The sequence below is a fragment of the Trachymyrmex cornetzi genome, unplaced genomic scaffold (genome assembly GCF_001594075.2).
Source record: "Trachymyrmex cornetzi isolate Tcor2-1 unplaced genomic scaffold, Tcor1.1 scaffold65, whole genome shotgun sequence".
In the NCBI taxonomy this organism is placed as follows: Eukaryota; Metazoa; Arthropoda; class Insecta; order Hymenoptera; family Formicidae; genus Trachymyrmex; species Trachymyrmex cornetzi.
Window position 1 is genome coordinate 466,245 of NW_017299970.1, and position 13,270 is coordinate 479,514.

The 13,270-nt window shown below is 32.9% G+C and overlaps 1 protein-coding gene across 1 annotated transcript in view; it reads left to right on the forward strand.

The window, feature by feature from the left end:
• The first annotated feature begins 5,306 nt into the window (after nt 1-5,306).
• kay (transcription factor kayak) overlaps nt 5,307-13,270 on the forward strand; it is a 35,734-nt gene continuing 27,770 nt past the window's right edge. Inside the window, exon 1 of the mRNA XM_018516838.1 lies at nt 5,307-5,702. Within this exon, the coding sequence (XP_018372340.1) occupies nt 5,571-5,702 (132 nt within the window). The 5' untranslated portion in view covers nt 5,307-5,570. The remainder of the gene's footprint in view (nt 5,703-13,270) is intronic.

The window sequence follows — 13,270 nt, forward strand, 5'->3', positions numbered from 1 at the left end:
GCTAAGTCGACGGGTCCTTGGCTGCAAGCAGAAGCTAGCTCAAGGATGACGGCTGCCTGTCTATTCGAATTTCATCATGGTGCGAAGCTAAGCGGGTGAATGTCAGAGCCCCATGAAGCTTCATCGCATGCCCGTAATGAGACGTATCTTTGTCGCATTATGCTGCCGCCACTTGCTTAGGTAGTCTTTATTTTTAGATAGAGCTGGTCACGCGAGTTTGTCCATCGAACACGTGTTTGGCGTATTAAGATGAAACAGAAAGAAGTATTATAGAATTGTGTCTCTTATGAGGCAATAGTTTGAAACGGCCGAGTTTTATTTTTCGCTCTCTTTCTCGCTTTATGAGAAATACCAATATTATGACGTAACAACTGATAAGTGCGTTATATATCAGATTTTTTTTATCACAGATGCAGAAGTTTGTTATAAAAAAAGAGGGTATTAATAAAACAAGTTCTACTCTTTTATAGTAAAGGTAGAGGTATTTTAAAAGTGGTCACGTTAGGTGCTCTCTATAGAATTACGCGAGATCATGAATAGATTGGCAACCTACGACAGATGTTTTCCTCGACCTTATCATTTCCTCCATCTTAATGCTTCCAGATGACATCCGTGGTTAAAAGCTTCGAGAAGTGAACACTTTAGTAGGAGGCTCATGATTACGCTCGCACGGCTATTACACGGCTATTTACTGCATGCTTGAATTATCATAGCGACATATATACATACATAGTCGCTAAGTATAAGCGGCAAACAACGGCAGGTGGATGGATTTTTCCGCTGATTATAAAATTGCAATCTCAAAAAAAAAAAATTTAATGCACTCGTCACACGTAAGATTGTACGATTGAAGCGGTTAGAGATTAAATTAAAATATTAAATCTAGTATACACTTTTCGATTTCAAACGTCTTTTCTTGTTTTGTGGACTTTGATGAAAAAAATGATTGTATAAAGATCGATCGATCGAATCTAAAATTTTAAGGATATATTATACACATTTGTTAATATAATAAAAAAAATTGAAGAAAATACAAATTTATTTATATTTGTCAAAGAGAGGAATATGAAGTTTGGCGGTGATTTGTATAAAAAATTATTTCAATACGAAGTAGACATATTTTTAAAAACGAATTAAAATAAAAATTAAAAAAATGTAAATATTGATTTCATTGTGTGTGAATTATTTCATATGTATATAACATTAATTTTTATACGGAAAGTATACAGATAAATTTCCAATTTCAACTTTTGTAAAGATTATAGATATACCTGAGCTCAAATATCTGTTATATACACAATTTTTCTTTCATTTTTCTTTGTACATAACTCATATTCCATATATTTATAGTAAAAAGTATTCAGGAAATATTTTTATTTAAAAAGTTTTATTTGTAAAAAATAAATAATTATTAACAATTTATTAATAGAGTATAAGTAGATTTTATATATTTTTTAAAAATGATTTTGTTATTGTGTGTACAAAAGATGTAATAATTAAAATATATTCCAATAATAAGCAGAAATGAAAAATTGTATTATTTTTTTTTTTGGACGCCCATAAAGTATTTTGTACAGTCGAGAAATTTGGCTTCTAAGATCATAAACACGGTTATTTTTGCGAAACTCTTTTTTATCAATTTTATCTCTTATTTATCAATTAAAACATAAATAATATTTCCCGAAACGAATAAACAATGTATAAACAATGGGTTAATAAACTCTATAATAAATGTTAATTTGTAATTTGCTGCACAAATAAATTAAATATTAAATTAAAATTAAATATTCACACATTAAAGTAAGATTTTTTTATTTACCAATATTAGGATAGCACGTTACGCTTTTCAACTGTATAACTTTTGAAGAGCAAATCTTCCAAAAATAAGGTTTTTTAAAAAAAAATTCTCCTTTATACAAACTGTATCTATCCTTGATACTTATTGTATCTCTTAAAACATTTTGTATTCACATCTTCCGATCAACGTCTTCTTATTATTATTTATCTGCCGATTATTTCGGAACAGATTGAAGGCATTTCTTGCCTTCCAGAGATCGTTCGCAAGAACAGGTTGGCCACCCTTGGTCTAGGAGGCAGGTTACGAGCGTGAATATTTGACATATCAGATCGATGAGTCACGCATCTTGTTCGATATGTTCCGGCTACCCCATTCGTGCCGCCCGCGCCCACGCGACCAGTGCATGACTCATCTGTGATTCTCGGAAGCTTCTCGCCACTCTCGGAATCTCTCGCTCGAGATTTTCGTCATTCGCTGTAGCGGTACCGTTAGTGGGAAATTCTCGTGTCACCTCAGTCCACTCCAGATTCGAGGTCGAGGCAGCGTCCGTCACTTTCAGTCAAGCGTATTAAACTATTTCTTTTTTCAATCGCAACAGAACTATATATAATCTATACATCTCAAGGAGAACGTGAAAATTCCAATGTTATTTTGTTTAGAATCGTACCACGTTCGAAATTACATCATCTTACCTCAAAGACAAGAAAGTCAAAATAATGTCATATTGAACTGAAAAAAATGACATAAATTCGATCAATTATGATATAAATTCAATCAATATAACGTCAAATTGGCATTCTTGTTTTTTTGGGGGATAAGATGATACAATTCTGAACAAAATCAAATTTGAATCCAATTTTCAAGGTCCACACAATTAAGTTTGATAACTATCTCATTGTGTGAGAGATACTGAAGGATACCAAACAAAAAAAATAAACCTTGAACTTCGAAAATTAGATTCAAATCTTTCACTCAGAATTATACCATGTTCGAAATTGTACTATCTTATCCTATAATTCAGAATGACACGAATGATTACATAATAATATTATAACTCTATTGTGTCACCGAAATAAGCGAGTCGTCATTCCTAATTATTAATTTATTGAATATAATGAATCTAATCATATAACAATAAGAGATATTACGTGTCGCATAAGCCAATCTATCTCGAAACGTGTCCGCGCGCGTCGTACCTCCGATTAAATAAACATCGTACAAATATGGTGATATTATTTTGGAGACCTTCATACGGGATGTTGATTTACGAAAAAAAAAAAACGACGCAATTGTTGACTCGTGAGAACAACAACTGTAGTGTAAACTCACGTGTAGGCACTCTTAATGTGTCCTTCACGAGACTACCGAGATTACCTCATACATACATACTATATGATATATAATACAAATCTGATAAAGTTATAACTATAAAGCTAAGCATTCTTATGTGTAGTTAAGATAAAATAAAAGATATCGCTCAAAAAAAAACTTTGTCTTTCCTATATCTGAAGCCTTTTGTCATAACTTATTTACTTTTTTTGTACTTGTTTGTAATTTCGGAAAAACAAATTATGTCCGTTTCTATCAATGTAGATTAACTTTAATCTTGGTAATAAAGAGCAATTGACCGCTAGAAGTCAACGCAGAAAACAATGCGTATTATCACTAATAAAATTTAATTTTTGGCAATTATATACAGTAGTATAAATCATAAATGTACGTTTCGACTCTAGTTTGAGTCTTTCTCAGCAAACACTTAATCATAAAATTGTATATTATAAGTAGAAAAAAAAAGTTAAATAATGTCCGCGTATTACATAGCACTATCAATAATAAATTTATATATTCAGGTAGAGAAGACCTATATAACGTACTCTTACATAACAAAGTTAGTTTCTTTGTGTATCATATTGCGGATCATGGTGAACAAAATTCGGATTTCCATAACCAAAAGAAAAGATCAGTGAAAAATATAAAAAGCCCATCAGAGCCCACATCGGCTGTTCGGATGCACAGAAAACTTTTTATTTTCTACGTGTGAATGTAACAAAACGAAGAAAATAAACGTTTCGACCCTTCAATTCGGATCCTTATCAATATAATATATAAATCGAAATTACATAAGTAATGCAAATTCCAAAATGGTGATTCCCGACAATTTGGCTCGTTCATTTTTATCCAAATACCAAATTTGCTATGTAATGAATAGCCAAATAATTATCAAAAATATTAACTTATACAATAATAATATAAAAACTTACATAAAATAAAACCGAAGTCATATACATTACGTCAATAAATAGAGTCACATCGCTCATCAGATTATCAGATTTCATCAAAAGAAAAGAGAAGTTTTCTGCGTTGATTTTTGGCATCCACTTGCTCTTTACTATTAGTTTTTGAATTTCGGGAGTCCTTTATTGTAATTAATTTTTGTGATCTTAATTTAACTTATTTTTTATGTTTTTTAAAAATTAGAAAAGGATAACGAGTAAATTAAACCGAGATTAAAGTTAATCTATATTGATAAAAATGGGCATTATAAATGTAGGGGATCATGGAGAATAAAATCTATACTTTATCCACTTCATATATATTTTATATAAATACTTTAAGCAATCTATAATTTACGTCAGATTTCTCGGCAGAATTTTACTTAGAATTCTTTTATTCTTTAAATATTTTTTGCGCGGCATTTAAGTGGAATTCGTCCTAAATTCAGACGCAAATTATAGATTGTCTCTAATAGGCTCCACGAAAGATCACAAAGATAATGTAATGATGCGAAACATAAAAATTCTTCGGATTCCAACCTCCCTCGAAGTAATGTAAAATGCTTGGTCATCATTATACTGATATCAAGTGACGCACAACTTTCGCCTATAGATGTTTACAACAACTAGTTATCGCGTGCCAAGTCATAAATATAGTTTAACAGAAATCCATATTCAACATTTATTGGATAATAACTTTTTTTTTAATAAAAAAAAAAGAGAATTATTATAGTTAATTTGAATTCTACATAAGTAAATACTTTTTAAAGAAGCAACGGTATTTTTTTTATTATAATTAATAATTAACATTTCATCTTTTATTTTATTTAAATTGTGACATTTATAAGATGAATTTATCAATCAAATTGATCGTTACATCAGCATCTTCGTGTTTCTGCAGAATCGCAATTTTTACGACAAACGTCAAAGATCAGAGAACAAAGATGAGATGTAATTAAAAACGTATCGAATTACAAGCCGATTACGAGCATTTAGGTGCCGCGTAGTAGATAAACTCTGGTGTTTCGTCGATAACACCACATATCGAACGCGACGGCACGGCACTGCCGCGGCGACCGGCAGCTCGACGGCGATTGGTCGGCCGGGAATAACCCATGACGTCATCCACGCTCGCGAGGCCTCGACTCTCTCCGCGGGTTCGAACGGTTTGCCGAACGCGCGTGCGAGGTATTCCCCCACGGTATGAGTCATCGGTTGCAGTTTCACACAGTTTCGAGCAAAGGGACCTGCGATTCGTGCGTGCCGCCTTCGAGTTCTACGTACGTCTATTAAGATCCGCGGTGATCTTCGATCACCGTCTCACTCGCTCTCGCTTGCATTCCTTTCGGAGGAGCGTTCGGGAGAGAGAGATAGATACAGCAAGAGGGAGAGAGAGAGAGAGAGAGAGAGAAAGAGAAAGAGGTTAGAACGCGACGTACTCCGCTCCCCGGTGACTCCGGTCTCTGCTCCGACGCGGATTCGCGAGGGTGAACGGCAACATGAAGCTGGACGTCTCCGACGTGCTCTACGACAGCTCCAGCGTGTCCAGCGACAGCGGAGCCTCGCAGAGCTCCCGCGTCAGCCATGATTTTCTCTCCAGCATCGCGAACACGGCCGTGCTGCCGAATAACGTAAGTACTGGCAGGAATTTTCCCGCAATATGTCCCGCGTCGATTTCTCGGCTGTCCGAAGATTCTCGGACAGCACTCCTTGCAGGATTACGTCGCGCCGACGATCGAAGTCTCGTCTCGTCTCGTCTCTTCTCGTTGCAAGTGCACGCGTTACGTAACGCACGCGCGACAATAATGCGTTAAACGTTCAAGCGGTTGTCCGCCTTTAGGCGTCGTACATGGCGCGAACGCGCCTCATGACTTGCTTCGTGTGGCGGCCTTTAGATTCGAGAGGGAGAGATGTTCATTATTTTCCTTCACTCCAGTAACTTGTACAATGATACGTATGATTGGGAGAATTGTCCTTTTATCATATTATAAAACTAAAAAGAGTTACGTTGATAAGACAAGAACTTTTGTGTGAAATAATATAAATGATTGTATTTGCATTTTTGAAACGCATAAATAAAACCTATATAATTTTAATTAATTTTACGGATTAATAATATAATATCTTTTGTATTTTTTTATTTTTCTATTTGATAAAAATATATATTTGTTAAAAAGAAAAATAGAAGTATGAAATAATAGAATAATAATAATAATAATAATTCTTCCAATTTTTCACATACAAACTTGGAAGAATGTTTAAAATTATACATAGAGGAATGCACTCAAGAGGTTGTAAGGGTTTCTTATCTACAAACGTAAAAAACAGTTCGATATCTGAAAATGTTCCATCAACATGTCTAGATAGCTGTATAAGCTTGCTAATAATTATTCTTGTACGAGTGTTTGTATGAGTGACATCCGAGTTATCGCAGTAAAAAAACATTCAAGATATCATTCTTAATTTCACAATGTATGCCAGATTTAAATTAGTTCATCGTTAAAAATATAATTTTAAATTTCTTTGAATAAATTTCATTCATCTTAAAGTTCAGCTGATTAAAGTGTAAGAAACAATAAAAGAATCTCTCCTTGCAATCATAATTCTTCGATTTGAACAGTTCCTATCTTAATTCATAAAAAAATGTTTATTTTTTTAAACTTGCAAGAGCTGATGTGGCGATTACATAAACGATTATATATCCGCGATGTAACGTTTTTGTTATTCTTTATTTAAACGTTTAGCAGAATCGATTAGAGTTACGTGGCTTACTGTCTTACTATTATTGTATGACGCATATCTGGTCAATCGTGCATCTGGAAATTGCATGTTATTTCGCAGGAACATGAATTCTTAGGCAGGGTAATGCACAAGTGCTGCTGCTTATCTGTATTTGTCTCTTAGTGCTGCTCGTGATGACTCATTAGTGGTTTTACACTGTAAAATATGCACAGTGTGTGTATACCCATCTCCCATCTGTTGATGATCAATTTTAAGCGTTACTTGCATTAAACGAGTATATAAAGAATGGGATGTGATTAATATTTATTATATGTATGACGAAAACATTATGACGAACGTTTTTTTTTTACGTAATTGATTAATTATTAAGATTTTGTGCTGGTGACCTAGATTCCATTCCCTTCTGTGATTCGATATACATGTAACGATTACAAAAGATGCTGTAAAATCAACTATGTACGATTGTTTTGAAAACTATTAAGCACTCACAAAATTGATCGTTCCGAGAATGTTATTGACGCTAATGTTTAATCTAGTAAGAATTTATAGTTCTCTTTTATTACTTAAAATTTTTTATTACTTTTATTCGTTTATTGCTTTTTAATACTTTATATAATTTGATACTTTAGATAACTTTCCACGTAGTTTGCGCAAAATTTCGTGTGATAATACCGAGTTTGTTAATATTGTATTTTATCGAGTTCAAACAGTTAAAGTATCTTTCGACACGATGCACTTGTCAAGCTGCTACTTCGTCGAAGAGCTCCTTTATCCGGGAATTAGAGACAGAGCGTTGCTAAATTTACAAAGCGCGTGCCGTCATCGCTATAAACCGAACTGCTCGAGTTCGAATGAAAAACACATTTTCGGTCGCTGGGAATGAGTCGCGCGAAAATATCAACGGCGTTATCATATATGTGCATCTAATTATGCGTCATGAGTGCGCGATAACATGCTACGCAAGTCTTATATTATTTACACTCACAAAGCCTAGCTGTGCAGCTTTCATAAAGTGACAATTATCAGACTTCGGTTTTCAAAAGTATAATCATTTTCTTAAGAAAAAAATTCTGAAACAGAAATTCTGAAAACGCAATTGACGTTTAGTACGTTTGGTTGTTAATGGACAAATACTGTTTGAACTTATTCTGATAGAGCCTATTCTACTTCACGCGTGGAGCCGGCAAATAAATTAGACGCCCCTGCACGCATAGATAAAAGACAACTTTCATTCTGGTCCTGCATAGGTGTCCTTTTAAGGTGCATACCACGTGCACCGCCAGTAAACCTTTGAGTTACTACGGAATTATCCAATCGAACGTTATCTTTCATCCTACTACTGCGTCCATTCACCGATCGGGAGAGATCAATGATCTCTCGAGATTGCCGAGTGTTTGCGTTTACGAATGAGTCTTCGCTTTGCGCGAACTTCAAAACGTGTGATTGTTAATTCTTTCTTCTCCGTACTATCTCGCAGATCACACCAAGCTGCGGTTTATAAATGACGCGTCAACGACATGGTGCGGTTCGACAATTGATCTTGTTATACGAATGAGTGAGCGATTTCGATCTTAAACCGCAGAATGTTTGTTTTTCGTGGTCTCCAAGCACGCGCGAACAATCGAATCCTTAAAACTTTACCGAGTTGTTTAACCCGGGAATAGTCATCCAATTTCTTTTTATAAACGATCACCTAGGATGATTTTTACGCTAATTAAATCACTATATTCATCATATATTGTATATTATTGATTATTCTACAATTTATTAATATTGGAGGATTATGTAAGATAGATTTATATAGGTAATATTAAAAAAAATAGGTATAGATTTTTTATTAATAAAGAACTTGTGAGACTGAACATGATTTCCTCGCTTTTGTAAAACTTCAGGTCACTGGGGTTAAATCTAACCTAACCTAACTTTGGACGTATAAAACATTTGTGAGATGTAAGATAATTTTTTGTTCAAATATAGATAGGTTATTAATTATGACAAATATATTTCTTTTCGACGTTAAATTTAAGAATCAAATTCAATTCAAGAAAAGACTTGTCAATTTACTTTAGGCTGTAGGTATAAGATTGATGAGTACCTTGCATATAGTAGAAGTTAAAACCAGTTTTGAAAAGAATAATCTACTATCCTGTATATATACAATGAATCAAACTTTTAGAAAGCCGTTTAAAGTTCAAAATACTTTGTTGCATCTATATTCGCGTTTTATTCTCATGTTGGCTCTTAAAATTAATTTGCTAAAAATTGTTTATCTTTTAATTTAATTTAATTTTAATTTAATTTAGTTTATTGCAAAGCTATGTGAAAAGACTACATATTAACAGAATAATAGACGTGACATATGATATAATAGAATATAGTTAACAAAACATAACATCTTTTACTAATGGTAATTTTTGTAAGTAATTATATTTTGTATATTAGATAAGTAAAAATACATGTTGTTATTTATTATGTCAAAAATTCTGTAAATGTAATTTTTAATTTTTTATAATACAAAGCGTAGTGCACAATTAACTCGGTACACGGAGAGAATTTTTTCTTAGAATTTACTTTGAAAATGTGATAGTCCTTATTACAATATTGCATTTCGAAGATTTTATGTTAATTTGTCATTCATTAATAAAACTCTTGATAAAACTATAACAAAATATAAAATAAGTTTCATTAATTTTACTGAAGTGCATAGTAAAAAATCTTTAAAATATTGTATTGTACCACAACTACCATATTTTCAAAGTAAATTAAAAAAAATTGTCTTTGTGTAAAAGATTAAAATGCAAAATTATTTATTATAGCTTATATATGTAGAAATAACTGTTCTTTTTTAAATTTATTTCTCAATATTTACAATGTTGAAAATGTCTAAACCCTACATTCTGTATAAAAGTATTTATTAAATAAGTTGTCAATCACGTCATTATCACTCGGTGTTATTTAATAATAACAATTGTCCAGTCTATTCGTACTATAATTTGTTACGTCGATATGGCATGTATATTTATAGATACAGACAGGAAGTAGAAAATTTTCTTCGTCGCGACGGACAATATCTCTATGGCATCGACAAGGGTTTACTGCTAGTGCGTCTGTCTGTCCCTTCTATAGGATGTCCCAAAACTGAGGATAAAAAAGAGAACACTGACACAGTTAGTTTTAAAAATTTAACGACCGAAAATATCCAAGCACTAATCATTTTTTACAATATATCATCAATCTATGACCATAAAGAACTGTTTAACTAGACGTTAAGTTTCTCTTTTTGGTCTTTTATCCGTTCGCTTGCATTAAGTTCAAGTATATTGAAAAAAGTTTACTGATAAATTTTAATTCATACTTTTTTAATGTATAGTACTAAAAACATTTACTTACGATAAATAAATATTTACTCAATAAAAAAACGATAAATGAAATTAATGGTTCTTGAACCATATACGTAGATATACGTTTACATTTAGTAAATATTTAATTAGTATTATTCAAACAAATATTAAAATTTAGTACTTTTTTTTCAGTGTAATGTTCTGCCATAAATCATCGAAAATGAGCTTTCGTGAGTCAAGTATTAGAAGCACAGATGATACTGTAATTATCTGCCGTCCAATTTGAACTACATGTTAGCAAAACTTCTTTTGAAGCAATTAGGACGGCAGGGAGATTAAGTAAGAGAGATTAGGTTTTATAATAATGTTTTTATATTTTGAAAGTTACGAGCAAGATGTGAAAGTTACGATAAATCACCCTCGATGTCTCTGATAAAACTTGAAATTCGCAACGAATAACGTGCATCGTTTCATTGTAATTCGAGGACACCCGATGTATTCTCCGCATGTAAGCAGCATGGCGGTTGTATTGATCTAGCTAGCATTTCGCCCGGCGTGACTTCGGCCGCCTCCAACAGCTGTTTTATAAAGCGCCGCCGTCTCGTGACGACTCGATCATTTAAAAACACGCGTGCAACGAGCACGCACGCACGCACGCTTGCACGCACACGCGTTTGGCGCGCGCGACACGAATTACATTCTACTGCTGCGCAGTAACGCTTATGCTACTAGATAGGAAGAGCCAGCTGTTGTCACCTAATTATCTTTCCCTATAATAATGAAAGGGTTCCTATGGAGAAAACGACCGATAAAATGCAAATATTACTTATAATGATCAGGAGCGAAAATACATCTGGCTGTTAGACTGGCATTAAATTTCTCTTTTTAACCCTCGCGTTTATGATTGCGTAATTATTTCATAAAATTTGGCAAATCTGCGTAAAAGATCTTGCCTCTTCACTCTTGAGAGAAAGTAATAAAAAAATGAATGAAGCGAATGACGTTTAATTAACACGCACGGTCATAAACTTTAGCCGTGTGTTTTTCTTTACGGCTCGCGCTTAAAGTATAAGCACGCACGTCGTACAAAGAAACTGGGCGATTCACGATCTTTAATTTATTCTCTATTGTCCTCTCGGATATTGAAAATGTGTACAGAAACTTTCCCGAGTGACAGACCGATTAAAACTTCCGCTTTTTTCCTTCGTACGAAATTCGGCGTTTGTTATGCCGCGCACATAACGTCCTGCAGCGCGCATTACAGCTCGGCCGGATAGCTGCAACCTCCCTCATTAAAATATCTCTTTGTCGCGCGAACAAAGCTGATCCTCTGGTACCCGCCGATTTTCTCGTTACCCCGTTATGCTCGTTAAGACACATATTTGGCTGTCAATCGCTTGAAAACAAAGTTTCTCTTCCACAAAACGAACGAAAATCCGTGCTACGTATATTTTAATAATAAATATTTAATAATATATGTATAATAATAATAATATATATATATATAATAATAATATTAATAATAATGATATGTATGCTATTATAGGTAAATTGTCTTGTGATCATGTGAGAATATGAAGTTAATCTCAACGATTTAATTGTTATGTTTGCTTTCTCATTAAATTGGTAATTTCGATGTTAGAACCATGCTTTTAAGAATATTCCGACGCACAATATTTCAGTTGATTACATGGTTTTGAACAAAGTAAATAAACAAAATTTTATAAGGTAGATAACTGATCAAGCATTTTGTGTAAACTTAAGACGTCACATTATTTAGAATCAAAAGTCAGCAGATTGCTCAGACTCTTACTTAACGGGACTCTTTCAAAAATTGAATATTCTGTCACATCTAAATCAATTTAATTAATCTTAGTTCTGTTTGAGATTGACTTTGCTAACACTTTTTTATTATAAATAAAATATTCTCAAATAGACAAGCTGAATCAAATTGATGAAGAATAGATTTTCTAATCTTTTTTAGGAAATATAGCTATCATTGCTATCACATTTTATCACGTTTTATTAAATATTTAATTAAGTAGAAATATAGTTTGTGGACGATAAAATTAAAAAAACAATGATTATTACGACAACAAAATTTTAAAGTAAATAAAATATGTGTGCGTACACGCATAATTTTGTTATTCTGTACAGTAATCTCACATTTGTGTGTGTGTACGTATATCGAGGAAATAATTAAATTATATAACAATTAGAAGAACACGTGGAAATGTTACGGTCGTTTCCCATGTATCCCGCTGTGCCGCAAACATTATACTGTTTCTTGCTTATCCCGCAGTGTAAGAGTATTTGGTTGTTGCCACAAACAAATCTGGCGGTATATTGCGGCGGATAAATAATTTCTAGCCCTCGCCGTTCTTCGTTGCCGCGGTTTGTAATTTTAAGAACGGATGTATACAATTCTTTTGGCAAATATTTCAGCGATAGCGTATAAATAACTTGTAAATTAAATTGCACTTAAACTGTAATTATAATGGAAAACGCGCGCCTTTTCGCTCGCGAAAGTTCGTTGTACGCGGAAAGTACTGTATGTAGTCGCGAAACGCGGCACAAAACAAAGAAAAAGATAAAGACAGAGAGAGGGAGATAAAGAAAGAGATTGAGAGAAAAAGAGAGAAAGAGGAACCGTACACATATATATATATATATATATATATATATATATAAAAAAAAAAATATATATACAGTGAGTGCAAAAAGTATTCGTACAGAGAAAATATTTTTTTAAAGTAAATATTATCTAGCAAAAAAATGAGTCATCGAATTGATGTCGAATCGATATAAATTCGATGATTTCAACACCAATTTGACGTCGATTCGACGTTTAATTAACGATCATTTGGATAATTAACAATTTATTCATAAAGAATAAAACAGACTGTATGTTTCTTAAAATTATATATACCAAAATGATGTTTATTAATTATACAAAATATATCATCTAAAAAATAAGCAAAAATTAAAAATTGTATTGTTTGAATGCTCGAAACAATATTCGTACAGACGAGAAATTTAGCTTCTGAAATCAGGAATACATGCGAAGCTCGTTTGTTTATGTTCGAACATAATGTACTCATTGTATAAAATTGCTA